The sequence below is a fragment of the Clytia hemisphaerica genome, unplaced genomic scaffold (genome assembly GCF_902728285.1).
Source record: "Clytia hemisphaerica strain Z4C2 unplaced genomic scaffold, Clytia hemisphaerica genome assembly, whole genome shotgun sequence".
In the NCBI taxonomy this organism is placed as follows: Eukaryota; Metazoa; Cnidaria; class Hydrozoa; order Leptothecata; family Clytiidae; genus Clytia; species Clytia hemisphaerica.
In genome coordinates, this window is record NW_027103272.1 from 57,081 (window position 1) to 80,694 (window position 23,614).

Consider the following 23,614-nt stretch of genomic DNA (forward strand, 5'->3'; position numbering starts at 1 on the left):
CAAGACTTCATCGATACACATTTTTCGAACCTCGAAAAAACATCTATAAAGTGTCATAAAACCTAAGTCTGTCTCAATAAAAATTGCAACGGAAACAAAAAAGGCTATAACTTTTGATAAAATTCGAATAAAATAGCGGTTTTATGCTTGTTGAAAAGACAAACAGGAGTGGAATATTATCAAAAAGAAAAAAATTCAAAGATATCAAAAAATTAAACGATTAAAAATGAAGAAGAAGAAAATCATTTTCTTCAATAGTTGTGCTGTAATCATTACTTTCACACGAGTGATTCTTTGATCTTAGAACATCATAAATGTGAAGAAATTTCTCAGAAAACTTTTTTCAATCGAAAGATGTAGTCGAAAGTTGTATTGACTTCAAAAACCACAAAAAAAAAACAACGAAAAATAGCCCTTTTTTAAGTCGACCAGAACAAAGTTTTAAGCTGTATTTTTTGACTGAATGATTTTTTTTGAATTTTTATTCCCATTTATGACGTTCTAAGATTGAAAAATCTTTGATAAAAAAATGAAAATCATAGCATTATTCTATAAGAAGTTGGTTTTCTTCTTCTTCATTTTTCATCTTCATATTTCCATTTTTTAAAGATTTTTCTTTTTTGATAATATTCCGGACTATCTTTTAAACGAGCACAAAACCGTTTTCTAATTCGAATTTTATCAAAAGTGCCATAAAAGTTTCATTTTATTCAAAGTTTGAAGTTTTACAGATTTCCTTTTTTGTCAAGAAAGTTTCTGCTCGCGAAAGTCTGTACGCCATAGAATATTTAAGGAAATTATCCGAACGTTCGGAATAAACAAATTTTAAAGATAGTTGACAAAAAATTCGAAATAAAAGACACCAAAACTGAGATTACAGTTGGCCAATGAATTTGCGAGAAAGACATCATTTTTAGAAAAATTGATCAAAGAGATGTTGACGGATAGAAATCTTGAAATTAATCAGGACTAAAAGAGAAATGTTAATGCATGCCTGTAAATTTTTATCAACAGAAATTTCATATAAAAAGTACAAAATATTTTAGTACTATGCCCAACAAAATAATCTAAAAGAAAAAAATAATTTAAATTAATTATCAAAATATTATTACAAAAAATGCCATTTTTAACAAAAAAAACTATAATAATTTATCTGCTTCATGAATAATCGATTTGATTAAAACTTTGATTACATTTTCGAGGACTTTTTCACCAGTTTTGGCAGACACAGGAAACATATCCAGATTACGTAATAAATCGTCTGTATTTGTAACTCCTGGATTTGTTAATAAGGTCATTGAATTTTGTTCATTGACTTCACTTGTCAGGTCGATCTTGTTGAAAAACAAAGCAACATAAGGGTCATATTTCGATTGTGTTATATCTTTGACCCACGGCTCAGACATAGAAACAGAGTCTTTATTTGTGATATCACAGATCACAATGAAAGCTGTCGCATCTTTATAAACAATATGAGAAAGCTCTGAAAAACGCTCTGACCCAGCTATGTCCCATAACTGCAAGCTAATCATGACATGCTGGTCTGGCTGCCCTGGGTATAAATGTAAACAAACATGAGCAAGATCAGCACCCAGGGTTGCCATATAATACTCTGAAAAGCGATCGTATAAGATTCGGTGAAAAATACTCGTTTTACCGACATTGGGTTGACCGACGAGAATCAATTTTATAGCGACTTTGATTCGAACAGTTTCTTTCACTTTTTCGAAATTTCGGTTTTCGGTGAATCCACCACGACGACTTATGGTGGAAACTGTGGAGGGCGAAAACAACCAATCACTTTCGTCATGATAAGCAAGGAATTTCGATAGAATAAACCTGATTTCCTCCAGGTCTTTATCTTGTAAATCAGACAAACCTGGAGTCCAGTCTGCATCTTTGTCTACCACTTGAGGAACAGGGGCTGCTATCGTAGCCTCGCCACCATCAATCTGATCTTTCGAATTTTGAAATTGCCGATAGATTTTTCTCGCTTTACGTTTTCGTAAACTCTCAGTACAACGACTCATCCATGTTCGACGCCCACAACGAAAAATGAAAATCAAAAACACAATAGCGATGATAACACACGATAAAGCCAATACCATTTCCTTGTAATGTGGATGTGTCTTAAAATAGCGATCCAAAGATGGTATATGGTCATAATGAAACAAAATCAAAAACACTGAGGAGACAAATAAAAACATGACAAAGATCAAATCACAACAAAACACTCGCGTCCGGTAATCAACTGATTCTGTGGAGGATCCTTGGTACATTGTCGGTTGATTGGTAGTACTACCGTGACTTAACTCTACTTGTGTGTATATGATGTTCTCGCTTACTTCATCCTGTTGAATTCCTTCTTTCTTCATGTTGACATCATCTTTTGTCTCGATTATCAAGTGAGTATTATCGTTGGACATGTTGCAAACTGTAGAGAAAAATAAATGAACAAATACATAACAGATTTGAGACATCGAGTCAAAGTTTGTTATATAGGAATAACAACATCAGGGATTAGAAAAAGGAGGAAACTTTGGCAAAACTTCAATCCCTGGGACTCGGTTATCAAAGGCAAAACATTTTAGTGTTTTTGTCAAAAGTCTTTGGCATTATTTTTATATAAATCTTTATAAAAATATAATTCGAATGCAATAAACTGGAAATTTCAAAGATCGAGAATTTCAATGTTTTGATTAATTTTTCTTACAAAAAAAGCGAAACTGTATCTCGATTACAAAGTGTATATCTTTTAGTATTAACACGTGAAAAAAGTATGGTCAGGTCATCTTCCCAGTGATGCAACATAAACAATCAATCAATCAAGTTTCAAACATGGAAAATTTGTTGTAAGTATGTAAGAACCATTAGGAGCATACAATCGTATCAAAAAGAAGTGATCATATTCCCTGAATGACTAAATACAAGCCCAGTCCCAAAAGTAAATGAACACTTTAATTTTTAATCAGTTTCTAAAAATCAAGTAATCAAAAAGCTCTTCCTGGTTGGAAAGATCATTCAAAGTGTGATGATATAAAAAGTTTAATGATACGGTTTGTGAGGCAGTGAATTACATACATTGCAGTTTTACGGAAATTCTTCGATACCTCAAGAAAACTTAAAAGAACACTTGTCCATCATTTTAACGACCTTACCCTTCTTAGTACTAGTAATCGTATGGTTTGGAGTGCAATTAACGATTAATCACGAGTAACAAAGGAGAAAATAGTAATTTGCACGAGTCCGAAGGACGAGTGCAAATTACGGTATTTTCTCCTTTGTTACGAGTGATTAATCGTTAATTGCACGACAAAACATACGATTCCGAGGTAATCGTCAGTAAATAATCATTAGTAAATCATAGTTTTGAAAAAGAATCTTTTTCTAACTTTTATATTTTTGTAAACATTCGAAAACCTCCTTTTTTTCTTTTGTTTAAAAAGAAAACATTGCAGTGTAATTTTTCTTTCTTTTCAATTAAAAGAAGCTATTGTAACGTAAAATTTCTTTGTTCTTTTTTATATTGAAGAAAAAAAATGTAACGATTAATTGCACTCCTCTAAACCAATCAGATTCGAGTAATTTTGCACGGCTGACGATTATGTATATAATTAAATCCTTTTTTACCCGCAACTTTACAAGCCTCAAGAAAAGAAAAAGGAAAGACAAAATTTCCGAATAGATTTAGCGCAGTGCTTACAATCTTACAAGATCAAACATAAATATTGACTTTAGTCACCGCAAAAACGGAAACAAGCAAATACTTCAGAGCGTGTGAAAGATTAGCATGCCTCGTTTCGAAATGGAAAAAAATGACCTTTGAACACGAATGAAAACATAACACACAAGGAATTCGAGCATCATTTCAGTACAAAAATAGTCTTTTTTTTAGTAAGAACAACGAGGCTCAAAGCCGTCTCAAAATTCAAGAAGTGCTGAGCAATGGTAGAATCAGGTAGAATTGATAAATTTTAATCAGATTAAAAGTTTACTTACTAAGAGTCTTTGCAAGAAAACAAGATCAGAATTAGAACAGTTGGAGGCTCAAAGTTCAAAATAAAAAAGAACAGTCGAGCATCAACAAACATTTTATGGTTCTTATAAGAATTATACTACAATACGTTAAAATATATTGGCAGAACAAGACTAAAGAATTAGGAAGTTCCCTTTTTCTTATCAATTTTATATCCCTCCTACAGCATCTCACAACTCACTAGACTAGAGCCTACATCTGGCTGAACTTTACTTTCTAATAATTTTTGATGACGCTGAGTCCAGTGAAGTAGACTAGGAGCATTTGACGAGGTTGCCATTTTGAGAAAAAAAAATGTTTTAAACCTAAATAACAAAAAAAGCTTCTTGAAGTTAAAAATATAATCAAGAATGAAAAACAAAAATCAATAACAGATTTTGAATCTCTTATTTTCAAAAAACATTGCTTCATTCTTTTTTTACCTGGCAAAAACAACGAAAAACTGGCGGACCGTTTTACAGTCCACCTATGCAAAAGCATTATTACCATATACTACCGGGCCACTTAATCGCGCCATCCAGTCTATAAAAAAGCTTTACGTGGACCCCGGGCTAACAACTCACCTACTGTAACATTAGTTTTAGAAAGAAGGATCGTCCAATCTGTTATAACAATATCTGCTAGCGGATAAAATCCTAACGTGTATATACAAGAATTATTTCATTTATTATTTACTTATTTATTATTGCACTAAAAATGGGCAAATAAATGGCAAAGAGCCGCATTCAAAAAAAAAAAAATAATTGAATTATTTATAATTTATAATTATTTTAATCAATACCTTGCCAGTAGAAATTTCTTCAATTTCTTCACTTTTATAGCCGAAAATTATATTTGACCGATTATTTTCAAATGATTGACTTTTTTTTCCGTTTAAGATTGAATACTTTAGCGCTAAATTTTGTGTCTAATGTGCTACTTTCGAAAAGGGGTTGCTACAAAAACTAAAGGAAATGAAAAAGTTGCTCAATCTCTTGGTGTTTCCAGCCTTAATTTTACTCTAGATAAAGCTGACGTTACTCTGGTTAAAAATATGTCAGCATAAACTATTCGCCAGGAAAAAATCACAAATATTTTTGCCGACGATTCTTTCACCGGAGAATTTTTCAAAAATCAATTTTTCTGATCATCATTTCTGTCCACTTTAATGACATTCTATCTGTGATCCAATCTCTCCAAACAATCCCTTTTCGGTAAGGAGCAATTTCTTTGTGATAATATTTACCGTTCAAATACAAATCACCGCAAGATGTCCCACCACTATACCAAAAGGCTCCTCTAGAATAATGGACAGCACAATTAGTTACATGATAATCATTATCCCTGTCATAGGTCGTAAAATTACAACCCCAATGCACCGCCATTGCGTTATGTCCACTTATCTTAACTGCACCGCTTTTGAGTAAATATTGATTTGCTTCGCTTTCAACTTCAAAATAATTCCATCGTGAATGCTTACTTTCGTTGTTAAAACGACTCCCATGTACATAAAACTCGTAACGACCTTGCGATGTCAACAAATGCAAAATTTCATTACCTAACCAATGTTCATCCAAAACAGAACCGAAACCGTTTTTATAGTCATTCCAATTCCGATGAAAGTTCTCCACACCGTCAAAGCGGCGCTGGAAAACAAGCCAACCGCCACCCAACACATCCATATTACACCAGACATTTTTTGATACCCCATTCCGGAGATAGATGGAGTATACCCCAGTTTGGTTGAAACCAGCATCTGACCAATCTTTGCATGAAACCTTTCGTAGTCTTGTTGTATAGAAGGTAGCTTCACCGGCATAAGGTTTAAGTGATGGATGAGCTTTATCATAAAAACGACATTGATAATCATTTTGATTGAACTTTTCAATCAAGAGAGATAAACACTGCGGCATGAAATGACAAGATACAAAACAGCGTTTCTCCGGAAAACGTTCAACCACTGAAACTTGGATTGGATCTACCGTCGGTATCTGATTGACAGCAACTTTTGACAAAAGTTTACCGTCAATCTGGTTCAAATAACTGAGGATCATCATTCTGAGTAAAATTGTTGAAATCGCCATTTTCTGAAACTTCGAGTGACTTGAACTGTTTTGTATTGACTATTATTTTTGAAACTCTTTTACTCTTTTATCATTCAACTAACTTCTAATTTATTTTCGAATGAAGTGAACGTGCGATACACCAGGATACACAATAAAATTTCTATATTGAAAACCATGACAGGAATAAATAATTTTGGACAGATGAAGTAGATTCAATAGTACATTCATGATACATAAATAGACAGAAAAAAATATCAAAAAATTATTTCTATGGTGACAAATAGAAGGGGGCAATACCTTAGGATCCATGACATTTTTCTAGGACTCAATCACACTGAATCACACGATTCTTCTTTTGAAAATTGAATGTATTTGAAGTCGTTTTACCCCTACGGTTGAGTCCATTAACATAGTGTCCTTCAGGGTCTCTTCCCCCCCCCCATGCCTAGAATGAAAATTTTCCATCCCCCCCCTCATTTTTCCCCACCCTGCCTCCAAAAATTTCTCTGTCCCCCTGCCTCCAAAAATTTCTCTGTCCCCCCCCCCTCAAGCAAAAATTAAGAAGCTGTAATTTGATGAACTTAACGCTTATTGTTTTCCCTAAGGTAGTTCTAATTCAAGAAGAAATGGAAAGGATGGTGTTTTTAAACCATAATATTAATAAAACTAAGCATTATGCTATATCATCTCATAAAACCAGATGTTTTTCAATTTTGAATTGATTTTGGTGAGTTCCCCCCCATGCCTAGAATGAAAATTTTCCATCCCCGCCTCGTTTCCACCCCTGGCTTCAAAAAAAATTCTTTTCCCCCTATACGTCCTTTTGACCTCAAAACCCATTCCCCCCTGAATCCAGGGGGGGGGAGGACACTATGATTAAGTCTGACCTTATAGGCGAAATTGTAGAGGTAAAAAGTTTTCTTCAACGAAAACTTTATATTATCGGATAGAGCATGGAATTTTGATAAAAAAAGTACACTAAAACAAATTTACACTGAAACACAAGAAGACATACGGCTGTTTATGTTTCAATTAACTGTTTGTACGTGATTTATAGTAAGCTTAAGAAAAAAAGTGTTCATTTAAGAGATGAATTTTGGCACTGCTACCTAGACGAAACCTCTCTAAAATTGGTTCCCATAAATAGCCTGAAACTCTAAACTTATGCAATATCCCAATTAGATTTTGGAACTAAGCATTAACCTTTAACCGAATTTAGAAATTTGAGCCAAGAATTATTATAACCATCTGCCATAGGGTCAGCCCAGGCAAAAAAATAGGTCCCCCCAAATAATAAAAAAATTTTAAGCAGCCCCCAGTCCTATACATAGTATATAATGTTTGTTGATTTAATATCATTTCACTGAAGATTGCCATCCTGGATGGCATGAAACTTTGAGTATGAAATTAAATTAAATCGTTTTCTTTACTCAAACTAGTGTTGATTTGACATCGTTTTTAAGAAAATCACATTTCTATTCTATTGACTATAATGGTTAATGATGGTAAACACAAATGAAAACAAGCTAGATGCTGAATGGACCTACCTGATGATGAAAGTTAGATAGCAATGCGAGGAGAAAAAAATCAGTCAGAAAATATATCGTTTAGCGAAAATGCATAACGCAATAAATTCATCATTGATTGTTGATGGGGGGAGAGGGAAGGGTTGTAGGGAAAAATTAATAGAAAGTTCTGGTCGCAAAAATCAGTTTTATTGACAATTGAATCATGCTTGATGGTGAGCATTGTTATCAATAATGTTTTTGTGTGAAGAACATAGAAATACAAGGAACACATATAATGAAAATCTGAAAAGACGGCAATTTCCGGCATTTTCAACCGGAAAAAATTTTTTCTCAAAAATCGAACTCGGCCATGTTTTGAGCATTGCAAATACGCATCTTTTCTGCAAAAATCAGAAAAAGCTAAAGATGAAAATTCGAGAAAATGTAAAAAAAAACGGTTTTCCGGCATATTTCTGGCATTTTCGGCCGGGAAAAAATATTTTTCGAAAATCGGGCTCCGTCACATTTTAGGTATTGTAATTTTGCATCAGTGTGCAAAATTTTCATGAAAAAATATAAAGTAAACAGCTCGAGAAATTCAGAAATAATACCGTTTTTCCGGCGAAAATAGGCTGTTCCGCGCGATTTTAGAAAGTTCCGGCTTCAAAAATCACTTTTATTGACAATTAAACCATGCTTGATGGTGGGCATTGCTATCAATAATGTTTTTGTGTGAAAAAACAACGAAATATAAGGAAAAAGTCTGATGAAAATCTGCAAAAACGGCGATTTCCGGGATATTTCCGGCATTTTCAGCCGGAATAGAATTTTTCCAAAAATCGGACTAGGCCATGTTTTAGACATTGTTAATACGCATCTTTGTGCAAAAAATCAGAAAAAACCAATGATGAAATCTCGAGAAAATGCCAAAAACGGTTTTTCCGGCATATTTCCGGCATTTTCGGCCGGAAAGTACGTAAAAAATCAGGCTCTGTCATTGTTGGGTATTGCCATTTTGCATCAGTGTGCAATTTTCATGAAAAAATATAAAGTACAGCTCGAGAAATTCAAGAAATACGTTTTCCGCGAAAATAGGCTGTTCCGGCGATTTTTAGAAAGTTCCGGCTTCAAAAATCACTTTTATTGACAATTAAACCATGCTTGATGGTGGGCATTGCTACAAATAATGTTTTTGTGTGAAAAAACAACGAATATAAGGAAAAAGTCCATGAAATCTGCAAAAACGCGATTTCCGGATATTTCCGCATTTTCAGCCGGAATAAATTTTTCTCAAAATCGACTAATCCATGTTTTAGGCATTGCTAATACGCATCTTTGTGCAAAAAATCAGAAAAAACTAATGAAGAATCTCGAGCAAATGCCAAAAAACCGGTTTTTTTTCGGCATATTCCGGATTTTCGCCGGAAATGATTTTTTTTCGAAAATCGGTCTCACGTCATTACATTTTGCATCTTTGTCCAAAATTAGGAAAAACTATGAGCCATCCGAGAAAGCTAGTAACGAACGGACGAACGGACGAACGGACGAACGGACGAACGAACGAACGAACAGAGGTTAATTTATAGGACCTACAGCCCACCGGGGTAGGTCCAACAAACAGAATCAACAGACTGTAAAATGAAAGGTTTTTGGATAAAAATGTGGTAACATAAAGAAAAATAATAGAAGAAATAGTCAGCCCCAGCCTTGGGCCCCAAACATATCAGGTCCCCCCAAATATTTGGCTGTATTTAAGCTCCCAGTTTTTGTTTGCGATTTTTTGGGAGTACTCCCCCCCACCAAATATTAGGGGATAACGCTATGTTTCCCCATCACCTGTACACGTTAAACTGTATGGTATGATTATATGTATAGAAAAATTGCTAGTATAAATCTGCCGTGATCTGACAAAAGGAAGTAACTGTATTTTTCTTATTTTGAGATAATTGCATAAACGAGTTGCCTTATTCAAGAATAATGATATCGTTTTAAGATCAAAACTTTTGCTGGTTGTGAAAGACCAAACCCTAGAATAGTATATAATATTTAAAAGGAAGGAGTTAAAAGGAGTTTAACATCTTGATTTTGGAAAAATCTACACAATTTTTACTCTACTCAAGCTCTTTCAAACTAAAAGTTTTAAAGTTACTTCTTTTTGTCAGAAAATAAACTGCAAAATATTGCAAGCAATCTTCATTTTTCAGGCTATAAAAGGAAGTAAGTGACTTACTTCCTTTTGTCAGAAAATAAAATGAAACTTTAGTCCAAAAAAAAATTGATAAAAAGAAGTCTTTTACTAGAAATCAACTACTGCAAAACACAAGCTGGACTCTTAGGAGTTGATTTTTGCAAAAATATGAATTTTCAAAAAATGATGGTTACTTCCTTTTGTCAGATCACGGCAGAAATAACCTGTATCTTTGAGCTGAAAAAATAAAGCCCAAATCACTTATTTTAACATTTAGAAATTTTATATCTGTTTAGTTTTCTCTACAGCCCTAACAGAAATCCAGTGATTTTTGGCTTTAAAAAATTGGAGTTTTAGTTCATTTCCCAATAGGTTTTCATATCTGAAGAAGCTAATCAAATTTCAGAAAACACTAAAACTTTTCCCACATCATATGACAACAATCAAATGACCAATGAATTTTAACAACCCAAAATCCTCAAAAACAAAAGACAAAACAAAACAAATTTCACTAGAGACACTAGTTACTATTACTAGAACAATTAAAAACAAATTTAGCGAATAGGAAACCAATATTTAAAATGAAAAGAGATCTAAACCGAAAAAAGAGCTTAATTTTCATCTTTATTTATTTGCTATACAAGTGTCCATGCGCTAAACCAGAAAGAAACAAACACTTATTAGGCTATATAACATTCACAGACTATCAAACCTATTGGCTACATGTGTACTTTTAGGCACGTTGTGGGAGCACTCTTTGTAAGAAAGACAGAAGATAAAAATTAAAAAGTGGAAATTGATCTACTATCTATCAGGTTATTATGTTATTATTTTTTTGAGTCATTACGTAATGTTTTCAACTCTAATTTATGCAGTCAAAGTGGATTGCAACTAGAAAAAAGTCTATTCATGATATTCATGATGTAATCTTTGCGCCTAAACAATAGATGTGACGTAACATCTTAAGCTGAAGTCCTCCAAAAATCAATTTTAAATCCAAAACAGAACATCTTTCAAATTCAATATGTGAATAAAACAGATTTTCTAATCTTCATTTTTTTTGCAAATGTTCCAGAAATGAAAATAAAGGGATAATGATAATTTAATATTATCAGTATACTAAACTATATAATATACAGACAGTCTGGGAATTCCTAATTACCTGTATGTGCCTAACTTTTAAGATCCAAACACGTAATTACACAGCTATCAAAATTGTAGGGTGCAATTACACACTTATCACTATTTAAATAAACAGTAAGTGTGTAATTGCATCCTTAACAAGTCTATCAGTTAAAAAAACTTTATTTGCTCTTGATTGCTTCGTTGAAGCACTGGACCAGTGCCGAAAAGTTGTACTTTCTTGTTTTTTGAAATTTAGACCACCACCACTTAAGTACCCTGGTACAAAGTTGAATCTACCCCTTAAAATAGGTATACCACCCCTTAGTACTCTGTACAATCTTGATATCACCATTAAGAAATGACACACCACCGTTAAGTACCCGTAATAAATTGATTTCCCCACTCAAAATAGGTATACCACCCTTTAATTCTTAGTTATAGTACTTTCTGGTACACCTCCTTTAAATTTTCTAAAAAACTTTACTGACACTAAGTTTATATATTCCTCAAATTCCACAATTCCTCAAGTCCACAAAAAAGCTTTCATTTTAAAACATTTAATGATAACATCCAGGAGAAATAAAAAACAAAAGTTTAATAAACAATAAACGTAATAAACCTCTGCATTACTCAGCAGTGAAAAAAGGTCGAAAGACTTTATAGGTTTTGATCCAAATAGTATCAAATTTTCCTAAAGAATAATAGGGACCCTTAAACAGTGATCATATTGTTTCAATATTATCTGATTGAAAAGCTTTCTCTTCAACTCACTTTCTTACCAGATACTAACTTGATGGCTCATATTTGGTATTGAGACCACCATTTAGTCCCTTGCAAAAATGTTTTTTTCAATCAAGAGCACCACTTAGTACTAAGTTGTTTTTTACTTACCTTATCAGACCACCACCCGGCACAAGCCCCCACAACTTAGTACTCTTGTCTCCCGAATAGACGGGGGGTCCGAATAAACAGGGGGTAGGAAAATTTTCTAAATTTCAATAAGCGGGGGGGGGGGGTAATTTGAAGACAGAATTTTTTTCAACTTGTATCAATTTCAACAACAAATAAGAGATTTTAGCAAATGAACACGTAAAATAAGAACCAATACTAACAAAAAGGAAAATTTTTACAAGTTTAAGGTCTATCTACAGTGTGATAAAATATTGAATTATTCCAGGGATATGTTATAGCGGAGCTGGATAACGCACATTTAAAAAAGCCTTGTTCTATCTCTGTCCCTGACATTAAAATTTGATATGAAATTTAACTTTTTTAATTACAAAAAAACTCGTGAAATTTGGATTTCCTCTTAGCCAATGATTCTGCTGCTGCATTTATCGTTCAAGAGGGTCTGTAAAACATTGGTGAATGACAATTTAAAAAAATGAAAAACATTGTTTTCATTAGTAAAGTTATAAGAAATTTCTTCTCTAAGATTATAAATAGTACTTTTTCATTTGAAATACCGCGCTACACCGCGGGGTGCCTCACTTTCTAACTGATATTTTCAGATAGCAAGTCGATATGTCTGATTATGGAAAAAATTTCAAGTCAATTGAAACAATATTTGTCAAAATATTTACATCCGAAATTTTTAAAGAGAAATCATGAAAGCTTCTCAAATTCATAACACGTATGCTGATAAAAATAGATTTCATTTACAAGGAAGCTTTTGGGGTATCTTCTACAAATATTATTTTGATGAAAAGCGGGAACATCATAGCAAAATATGTGCAAACTTACTGCATGAATACTTTGTCTGCTTCATTTTTCTTATAAAAACAGAACACTCAAGGGGACAGAGATGGATTTCTATTTCAACAGTTTACAATAGAAAAGACAAAGAAGCAATCCGCTAAGGAATTCTTGTCCTTCATCCAGCTCCGCTATAACATATCCCTGATTATTCAAATTTAATAAGAGCGGGGGGATGGATTTTTTTTCTCTTAATAATTAGCAGGGGGATGTCTATTCGGGAGACAAGAGTACTGAGCAAAGGTACAATAAAAATTCTTATTTGGCTGAAAGTAAATTATTCTCCTTGGAATAGTACTGCAAAATGATCAAATCAAAACTTCTGGGCCCCCTGATTTACAGCGGCTTTTATTAAAACGTGTTTCGCTTGATCTTGTACATCTATCCAGGGTTTTTGATATTTTCTTGGTTAGGAAAGAATGTGTGACGTCATAATTACCAGATTGGTGATTGCACCAATCAAAGGTAATCGAACGCGATCGAATAATTTCAATTCAATTGTTGAACGCGATAGAATAATTTCAATTCAATTGTTGAACGTAATCGAATCTCAATCCAACAACCAATTCTTGGGGTAATATTCAACTGTGTTTGATTGCATTCAAATTAGTACTAGTAATCGTCAGTAAATAATCATTAGTAAATCATAGTTTTTTTAATAAGGGGCAAAAGTGTCCCCCCGCCGAAGAGTGCAAAAAGTGGTAATAGTGCAATTAACGATTAATCGCACTCCTCTAAACCAATCAGATTCGAGTAATTTTGCACGGCTGACGATTACGTTAGATAATCGAATTGCAATTATTTGATTGCATTCTATTGTGTTCAATTGATTCGGTGTGCGATTCGTTTGATTGACATCGTCTGGTAATTACCGTCAACTGCTCTAACTTGGGACAATTGGTCGAAACACGGGACTGTTGACAATCTGGCCTGTATTTTCACTTACTTTTAAATCTCTTTGACAACAAATTTGTTTTGATAACTCCACCAAGTTTATCAATCATACTTTCTGTCATAACATGTCACAATAACTTTCACTGATAGCGAGCCCTTTTTTGACTTTGGAGGTTCGGTGAAATGGTGGCCGAATTGCCGTCCCAAGTTTTGTCAGATAGTTCTAAGAGCAGTTGACGGTATACTGCTTTCAATTTGCATGTTTTGAAAGTTTAGTGTGTGTACTCTGTCTTCATCGTGGATTTATTTAATGGCATCAAAACAGAATATGCTACCGTACTTACCCATAACAATCCAAAAGTCCCCCTAACAATCGAAAGCGCCACAATCACAAAAACTTGGATATTGCGTGATAAAATAAAGAACACCCAGGGGATAAAGCCACTTTTTTGTGAATTTGCCGCTTTTGATTGTTAAGGTAAGGTTAAGGGAGCGTTTGGATTGTTACAAGTATATAAATAACGAATTCGAACACAGTCGAATGACAAAACAATCAAGCAAATATTACCCAGAATTTTGACTTTCAATTGAGATTTGATTGCGCCTTTGACAATTGATTTTAAATCGTCCAATTTGACTAGATTTGGTTAAGCATTTTTTTTGATTAATTTAACCTCCCTCAGGATTTTCGACAGTACAGTACAGATGTACAATCACAGCCACAGCTATGGATGGCCGAAAAAATGTCTTCTTACCTAGCGTCCTTCTTGTGTCCTTTCCAAGTCCTCTTCTAAGACACGAATTATGGATGGTATGTTTAATTGGAATGTATGATATAATATCTTGTGACTAGCATGACGTGAAGATGCTAATGGATTGTCATTACAGCAAAACAGAAGATGGAAGATGACACCATGATCGTCACAGCATTTTTTGCAGCTTGGATTGCGAAAGTTGAGAAAAAAATGAAAGTGAAAGTGTTTTATGTCGGAAATCGGGAAATTCCCGCCAAAACCTTTAGCCGCCCGTAACGTTGGGCGGAATATTAGGGCGAATATGATAAACCAAACCACCCTGGATGGGGATAAACTGATTGAACGAGAGACTCAGAGACTGATTTTTGCTGAAAAGGTGATCTTAGAGAGAATTTTTTTGAAAAATTTTCTCCGATTTTTGAAAAAAGTGGTACCCTTAGAGAGACTTTTTTACAATTTTTTCAAATGAAATCAAAAAGATTTCCTAAAATAGTGAATTTTCCGACCCTTATAGTTATAAGAGAATAGTTTAAAACTTTCTGATTTTTCCGACCCTTAGACTTAGAGAGACTTTGAAGGATGAAAAAACCTATCCTTACCGTCCACACATACCAATGACTGCCACGCCAGTCGGACTGGAACGGTATCACGCGGGAAAAGTGAGTGTAGGAGTTAGGTAAGCCCAGGTAAGCGTAGGAAGAAATTTTGTCGACGGCATATGCAAGGGCTGAAAGCTAAAGCTGAAAGTTAATGCAGCCTCTCACCAACTTTTGCTCGTTCTCCTACGCAGCTCCTATTTTAGCAAACGCCCGCCGCCTTTATGCTCCCGCCCTCTGACATGATTAATTAACATAGACTAGTTTGCTAGTCTAACCCATCACCGATTGTTGCCTAAGTACCCCCTCCCCCGCCGGGGATGTGACACCACCTTCTCACACTGGAAAAGTTTGGTCCGTTATTTTTACCCCCGCTAGCTGAAAAATCCTACCGGGTCTGAGAGGGAGGGGCGTGCGTATGTTACTTTAGCGAGCAGAAACTTCACGATTTTCGCGATTTTTCGCCAAAGTTTCTGCCAAGTAAGAAATTACACGAGAAATTCGTGAAAGTTTTTTTCCACAAGAAGTACCCTTTTTTTGCTTTTTTTGCTACTTTTCAGCTTTGTGCATTTTTATCGCTTTTTTGCCTACAAAATCAAATAACATATTCTAAAATTCGCGCTGAATTTGTTCCAAAAGTAAAACTTGCAAAAGTTTCTACGCCCACGAAAGTTTCTGCCCTTAAAGTATGGCCTCTAGATTACTACTGTACTTCATCAGTAGTTATACCCCTGGATGTCCATGCTTTGATGTCTTATTTTATATACTGATACGAAATGAACATGAACACTATTTGTATTATAGATTAGAAATATAGGACAGGTCTCGTGTCTGTGAAATTGGAGTTGAAGGTGCCAGCACCGAATTTCTTAAATTTCAAATGTGGGTGATTTTGGGATACCCACAGATTTCCTATGAATCTTTTGCTCGAATTGTTTGGTTGTCAATTTACTCCAAAAACATTTTTTCAACTTAATAATTGAACATATAATACTGATCATTTAGCAGGCATCTGCCGAGAAAGAGAAAAATAACAAAATGAATCAAAAGGAAACAAAAAGAAACAGATAGTCGTAAAAAATATGAATATCTTTACAACGATATCAAGAATTGGAAAACTGTAAAAACTACAATTTGAATATAAACTATAAATTTGAAAATATTGAAGGCAAAAATTAAGAAAGTGCTAGGACAGAGCAAATTGTATCAACTTTAAAAAGTAGAAGAGGTCAAGACTAAATTTAAGAACAGCGTCAGGAGTTAAATGTTTTTTCTTGCATTGGTTGACTTCCTTCTAATAAACTACGGTGTTATGTTTTAATGAACAGCATCTTAGTATAGTTTACAGTAATCATCTCCTAGGACAAGTATAGAATAGGTTAAATTATCTCTTTATGCGGGCGATATTCGTCCGCAAAAAATAAGGTCAACCAGTAGAGTAGGGAACCAACTTTGAAACAATTTTTAAAACTGGTAGACGAGTAACTAGAACAATCTAAGGATCAAGTCCCCTTGCTCAATAATGGTGTAAAGTGGATTTGAAAATAGATCTTCATCGTTCTTTAAAGGGCAATAAAATATTACCTCAATCCTCTTTATACCCATCATTGAGTCAGGTCCGTTTAATCGCACTTGACCACAAATTAAATATTATCTACAAACAACTTAAAAAGATCATGATTAAATCACATTAAATCAACTACCACCACCCGATTCCGCTTGTGATTTCGCTAAGGCTTCCGCTAATTGTCTATCTTCCTCATCTTGTAGAGAAGAAGTACCACCACCACCGGAACTCCCTTGTTCCGTAGATGCTAATGTTCGTTTCCGGTTTAATCGAGCGCACTCAGGTAGTTCTGCTTCGTTCAAGAACGGTGTTTCAACGTTATTCGTCCCAAAGATGAGTGAATTTTTCTTTAAATCGATACAACACTGGGAAGAAGAAAAAGAGAAAATTAGTACCAAGGGAAACAAAACCTGCAAAAAGGCAAGATCGTTCTTACGTGAATAAATTGAAATTTACAATCGATCTTCTGTAGTCCATGAAATAGAAATGTCAGGTGAGCGCGAACTGCACCTTTTTACAAATGCATCAGGTTTTTTTAAAATCCTTGGTAATAGTTCGACAGCTGGCCAAAGATATCGAACCCAACATTTAAGCATAACCCGATGCTCTTTCTCAAGATTTTCTCTGGTAGGATTATCAATCAACTGTCAATTCGGAAAGTTATTTTGAAGCGTTCGTAGCAGAAAATGATATACCTGATGTCGTTTTAACATGTCAAGCCCCAGTAACATATCCATAGGTTGATTCTCTAAGATAGTGAAGGAAGTCGGTAAATGCATGTTGCCTATCTCCATATCACCCATGTGTATACGCCCTATAATCTTCTGTTGTCCAACTCCTACAGCTGTCCCTTGCCAACGGAAATCCACCAATCGCATAACGTTACATCTGAAAATAGCAATGTCAAAATTTTAAACATAAGTTGCAACCATGTTTGGTAAATCTTCACTTTATGGAAATAAATCGTTGGTATTTAGGGGTCATTTTTGACCAAAGATCCAGTATTGACAATGCGAAAATAGACTAATTTGTATCTCAACTTTACTGATTCCGTTTACAGAGAGATCGGTTGTATCAATGACCTTTATAAACCCAAGACTAAGCTACATCCACCATCTTCGATCTGAGTTTTTTGAAAGTGGTACCCGCAAAAAAAAGGGATTGTATTTTTAAAACTTTGCCCAACATCAAATGGCGCTACATCACAATTTTTTAAGGAAAGTCGATCTAGCGCTGTCGTTGCTATTACACTCACAACGAGTAGTGGTACCATTTAGTGTACCAATTTCAAAAAACCTCCGATCAAAGATTTTGTTTGGCCGGGATTGAAAAACTTAATATAATACAATATACAATATTGATTCGAATTGACTTCTTGTGATTCGAACGGAGGCATACCATCTACCAATCTGAAATCTTGGATTGGAAAAGACCAAACGATTTCAAGTCGTTAACGCTTCATTTTAAGTCGGTTTTCGTTCAACCAGAAAGCAAAATGTCGATCACTAACGTAAATTATGTATTCGAGGCCGAAACAGACAAATAAAATATGTTGGGGTTCATTATTTAAGAAGAGCTTCGTAAAAGAAAAGCTGGTACAAAATCAGAAATGATCACTAACCTTTCAGCACACGCTTTGCTCATGATGGTCATCTGTGCTCCAGAATCAACGAAAGCCTTCACCGGATGTCCGTTCACTTTGCAGTTAATGTATAACATGTACACCTGAAACGGTGTTTACAAATAATCGCATAAAATAATAAGACGGACAATTTAACGTGATAGATTAATCGTGTAATACCTTATTACACGAATATTACTAGTCATTTTATTAACACGAATTGAAAAATTTCGCGTTAATAAAAATCCCTTAAATTAAAACCAGACGTGGTTTCCTTGAAAAAGCAGTATAATTCGTGTTAATTTCAAATCGTGCAAATTTCAAGGCCGTTAAATACTTACCTAGTAATATTTGTGTAATAAGGTAGTTTGTTTAGGTCAGTAAAAAATACCATGGTTGTGTTAAAAATGCTACTGTCAACCCAACTTTTGAGTTTTGAGCCCTTTTTAAGTTTTACCAATCTACTTGGACCCCTTGGACAAAACAATGAAGTTACATTTAGGCTACAATCTATCGAGTGATAATGAATTTACGTACTTTCAAACAAACATGCAAACTCCTCTCTCCACCATACACATTAATATGCTTACCTCAGCGAATGCTTCTGGATTGTGTTCCATAGCCGTCTCCATGTTTTGATTGACATTTTCCATACGAATTTCTTCAGCTATCATCCGTTGTGCTTCCTGATCGAACGGATCGGCCGTCAGTAGACGTATTCGAGCGCGCTCTTGCTCCAAGCGTTCACGTCGTTGTTGTTCGATCATCTAGTGAGTATTTAACAGGAAAAAATATGAGAATTTTTGCATCATACGAAACTGTACGAAAAAAAGAAGTTACTATCAGGTCTCTGAAGAAGGCATATACTCTTGGAATATTGTAACAAGAGGGCTAAGCCCAATAAGCCCAAGCACATTATCCATAATTATTGTAGAACGAAAAAAACTCATCTGAAAGCTACATTAAAAAGCCTAAACCAATTCAAAACTTCATCCTTTTCAATTTGCAAACCTCGAAAAAAAAGCCAATCCTAGACCTAAATTTACCGGTTCTTTTGAAAAAGGTGTATACAAACTAAATTGCAAATGTAAAATTCTTGAATTAACCTTAGCGAATTCCTCTGGATTATTGATGGCGTCAGCTAAACGTGGGTTTCGTTCTTTAAGAAGTGACAATTGATGAGGGTCTGCTAACAATAGTTGTCGAATGTTTTCAGGACTTTCTTGTCCACCAGTATTTTTTTGTTGCTGTTGTTGTTGTTGTTGTTGTTGTTGTTGTTGTCGAGCTTGTGGAGAGGCTGTCTGCTGCTGGGTTGAAGATCCAGGAGTTGGAATCTTAATAGCTCCCCAATTGATACCACCTTATAAATGAGAATTAGATAAATCAGATATGCAATTATGAACTTTGAGTTTGATTAAAAACTAATAAAGAATCTACTTAGATCTCTTTTTTTTTGGGAAGGAAAAGGTTAGAGATACGAAATAAATTGATATGAACCAAGTGTCTGCAACTCTCTGACATGTTTGGTCAACGACAAGTGTAAATAGTGAGGGGTTTAAAATCAAAAGGCTTTAAAAATAAGAGTGAACATTATATACAGCATAGAGGCGTGATATAAATTGAGACTCGAATACCACTAAACCATTGTCTGCCAATTTAGCTATTTGGCTATTCTCCATCAACAAAGAAAAAATTTAAAATTAAAAAAATAAAAATAATGTCGATGAATAGAATTTCAATTTCGACATGAATCAAGATAGCACAATAATCTTTCTGAATAAAAAAAAAAAAAGCAAAACCATACTTGCTCCAGTCCCTGATGTTGCTTGTGGTCTTGAAACTGGTTGTGCCCTGGATGGTGGATTTCCCATAGAACCCTGCGGTCTTGGGCCGAACAACAAAACATCATGATTGACAACACCATAGTCACCCAAAGTCTTTTTATCATCCATTAAAATACGCCCATTATGGAAAAAAACCATATTTATCATACTGTCTACACCACTTTCAACTTGCACCAAGACTTTGAAGTTCTCTAGTTCAATGTCTGGTGACACATCCAGTAAAACCATGGAATCATTTGTTGTACATGTTACAGTCACTTGCATTATGTTCGGTGGTTATATAGTTGATAATTCAGTAATTTTGCTGTAATGAAATAAGGTTTTTGAGAAATTAAAGTAAGTAACTCAAACAACCTTGTTTTCTATGTTTATAAATGTTCATATTAAAGGGACATAACAGTACTTGCGAAATTTGTAAACAATCTGTATGCAGCGGATACAAAATCAAAACAAATTTCACATGTCAAAATAAAAAATCAAACCAAATATGGCTAATTTTGATTGTTCAATTGTTTCACAAGTTTGTTTTGGACACGTGATTTTAATTGTTCTCTTTAATGACACGTGGTCTGCGCAATGTTTACATTTTACTACTTAAATGTCCTTTTAATGTAGAGAAGACCTTCAAAAAGTTTCAAATTTTTGAGAACATACATCCGTTTGATATTCAAGAAATATGGTCTTCTAAGAAATTTGGTCTTATAGTTATACTGTCTCTAAACCCTCATCTAACAGCCAAATGATAGAAACATGGGATAAATAAGATTAAGGATTTACAATAAATAAATTGTTTTCATAGAAAAGTAAATCATATCTACAAAAGAAAAATTCATTAAAACACAACAAAGTTGAGAAAACTTCAGTGAATATCTTGTAAATTCACTGTACTACTATTCTCATACAATTTATTGGAATATATATGATCTGGCATACAGGAAGAAGCTTGAAAACATGCTCCATCAATCTCCAAATGTCCAGTACTCAATTCCATAGATGGTTCTAAAGTCACTGGCTCATCTAGGGTACTCATAGTAGGTTTCTCTTTGCTCTCAATGTTTAATTTATTGCTTGATCCTGGTGGAACTAAATAACTTGGTAGGAAAGAGTGATCAGTGTTTACCGAAGATGCGTAAATATTACGTACAAACTCTTCTTGAAGATCTTTTAGTTTTTCTTTATCAGATTCATTCAAGACATTGATATCGATAGTATTGTCAACATCTTTTGGTACTTGACTTGAATCAATATTCATATACTCATTACATGCGATCTCTCCAAAAGCTGCAGCGACAAGAGCCTCTTTAGACATGATTGAGATATCCATTGCAGGTAAGTTCATGAGTTCGTTTGTATCTATAGTTTCTTCAGCTTCACTATCATCACTGTCATCTGAAGTTGCCAATAACTTACGCTTGTGAACCTTCTCATGAGAGCGTAAATTGCTGGCTGTCAAATACGTCTTTTCACAGCCTGTATGTGTACATTTGAATGGTCTATTATTGGCATGTTTCATTAAGTGCACTTTCAATGTTGATGTACAGGAGAAATGCTTGAAACAATCTTCAATAGGACATTTCAATGGTTTTGTATCCTGGTGTGTTCGTAAATGAGAATCTAAGTATTCCTTGCAATTAAATGCTTTATCACAACCTTCTACAGGACATGAAAAATTTCTTTTGTTCTCATGAATCCCCATATGTCGTTTTAGTTTCTGTTTGGTAGCAAAACTCTTTGTGCATGATTCAAAATCACATTTAAATGGTCTATCCTGTGTATGATTTGCTTCATGTTGCTTTAAAATGCTAGGTTTTGAAAATCTTTTATGGCAACCATCAAAAGAGCATTGGTATTGCAAATCATGATTCGTAAGATGCACTGCAAGTTCTTTTTCGGTAGTAAATTTTCTCAAGCATCTTTTCTTTGGGCATGGGATTGATACATCTTTGCAATCAGAATGTATATTTGTTGTTGTTTCAACAGTTTCCTCTCTTACAACATTATTTTGCTTGGCTGTAAGTCTGGTATGAAGTTTTGAATGTTCCTTTAAATTATACCCATTTGCAAAAGATTTTGCACAAAAGTTACAAATCCATGCTTTTTCACCAGTATGAGACTTAATATGTCGATCAAGCTTGTAATTGGTAGGAAATGACCACGTGCAATTTGGGTAAGTGCATGGAAATTTTTTGGTTTCATTTCTTTTCATATTTCTGTTATGTTACGAAAAATAAAGATTTTATGAACAGACTTAAAAAGAGACAATCGATGCACCAAGGTCGGTAGTGTTTCATGCTATAGTTTGATATAATTTAAATATGATCGATCCTCCTGTAAATAATATTTTGAAACCAAGACTGAGTAGATTAGATATAGCACCAGGTTGCAATGTATTCCCATGTACAAAACGCTCCTCAAGTAACAATTTCTTCCAGGAAACTTACAAATGAATAAAACAGAATGATCAATCTTAATTGTGTCTAGCTATACAACCGCAATCAAACAAAATCAGTGGCTGTGCTAATTGAAACCAAATTGAATATTTGTTTATCAAAAGTTGCTAAAAATCATTTGATTGTTTGATAAGAATTGTAAGATAGAATATTTACAAATTTCCAAGGCAATTTAATCAAAACCAGATGATCTTATTCAATAAAATTGATCATCGGGTTAAATCGATAATAGATTAGCAATATTGATCAAATAGTTATCGAGTAAAATCTATAATTGATATCCAGTTAGGAACATTTGGCAAGTTCCTAGTGTTAGATGACCGTAGTACAGTGGTAGAGCATCCGGCTACGGTTCGCAAGGTTGTGGGTTCAACCCCCAGCCGGGTCATACCAAAGATTGCCAAAATGGTACTTGATGCCTCTCTGCTTGATGCTCAGCAACTAAGAGAAGAATCAAGGGTAAGTGGAGAAATCCAGGGAGAAAGAGTGGCGCCCTCCCCTACCTTCGGGTAGATAGCTATCGAAAGAGGAGCCTTCGGGTCGCCTCCGACTGCAGTCGCAGACTTACTTAGTGTTAGAGACCGCAATCAAAAAAATCAAAATAGCACCCATAAAAAAAGGTTTGTCTCTTTTTACTGTTTTTGCCTAGAAGATATACCGTGAGATCGGGTAACTTGCATCAGTGGAGGCTAACATGCATAGCCCTCAAATGAATGACCTGGCTGGTCACTAAAATATAAAGTTAAATCAAAACGAACCTGATTTACAAAATTTGCAGGTTATGTAAAATGCATCTCCTAATAGACATTTTTGCCTTTCCATCAATCATCTTAAATTGTATGCAAAAATAGAGGAACGAAAAAGCCGTGGTTGGATTTAGTTGGAAAATATGCAAAACATATGCAAGTTTAAACAAAGATTAAAAAGACAACAAAGCATCTTTAAAATAATAATCATTAGAACAATAAAAGATGGAATTTCTTAATCCAAAAAGTAATATTTACAGAACAACAAAAGCCTTTTAGAAATTTGTTCTTAAAGACATATTATTCTGTTTTCATGTCATTAAAAAATTCCACTAAGACGGAGTACACACATCAAACTTTCAAAACATGATGTCACACATTCAGCTGGTTCAGATCAATGTTTTGATCTGATTGTTTGGCAGTTCTACTTTAATGGGATAAACTTTCGCGGGGATTAAATTTTGCGGTTGGGCCCATCCGCAAA

The 23,614-nt window shown here is 34.4% G+C and overlaps 4 protein-coding genes across 4 annotated transcripts; all 4 read right to left on the minus strand.

Moving 5' to 3' along the window:
* Positions 1-983: 983 nt before the first annotated feature.
* LOC136801814 (uncharacterized) lies at positions 984-14,517 on the minus strand. Its single transcript, XM_067058484.1, has 2 exons — positions 14,307-14,517; positions 984-2,434 (listed from the first exon to the last, which is right to left on the minus strand). The coding sequence occupies exon 2, from the start codon at positions 2,424-2,426 to the stop codon at positions 1,140-1,142; it is 1,287 nt and encodes a 428-aa protein (XP_066914585.1). The 5' UTR covers positions 2,427-2,434; positions 14,307-14,517; the 3' UTR covers positions 984-1,139.
* On the minus strand, positions 5,143-6,125 carry LOC136801782 (microfibril-associated glycoprotein 4-like). Its single transcript, XM_067058451.1, has one exon. It carries the CDS (start codon positions 6,097-6,099, stop codon positions 5,143-5,145), a length of 957 nt encoding a protein of 318 aa, XP_066914552.1. The 5' UTR covers positions 6,100-6,125.
* A 1,686-nt stretch (positions 14,518-16,203) lies between the features above and the next one.
* LOC136801822 (protein DDI1 homolog 2-like) lies at positions 16,204-20,260 on the minus strand. The gene is made up of 6 exons (XM_067058492.1): positions 19,895-20,260; positions 19,197-19,450; positions 18,681-18,857; positions 18,091-18,194; positions 17,165-17,357; positions 16,204-16,834 (listed from the first exon to the last, which is right to left on the minus strand). The coding sequence occupies exons 1-6, from the start codon at positions 20,196-20,198 to the stop codon at positions 16,598-16,600; spliced, it is 1,269 nt and encodes a 422-aa protein (XP_066914593.1). The 5' UTR covers positions 20,199-20,260; the 3' UTR covers positions 16,204-16,597.
* A 446-nt stretch (positions 20,261-20,706) lies between these two features.
* On the minus strand, positions 20,707-22,516 carry LOC136801833 (transcription factor IIIA-like). Its single transcript, XM_067058500.1, has one exon. The coding sequence runs from the start codon at positions 22,138-22,140 to the stop codon at positions 20,794-20,796; it is 1,347 nt and encodes a 448-aa protein (XP_066914601.1). The 5' UTR covers positions 22,141-22,516; the 3' UTR covers positions 20,707-20,793.
* Between the last annotated feature and the right edge of the window lie 1,098 nt (positions 22,517-23,614).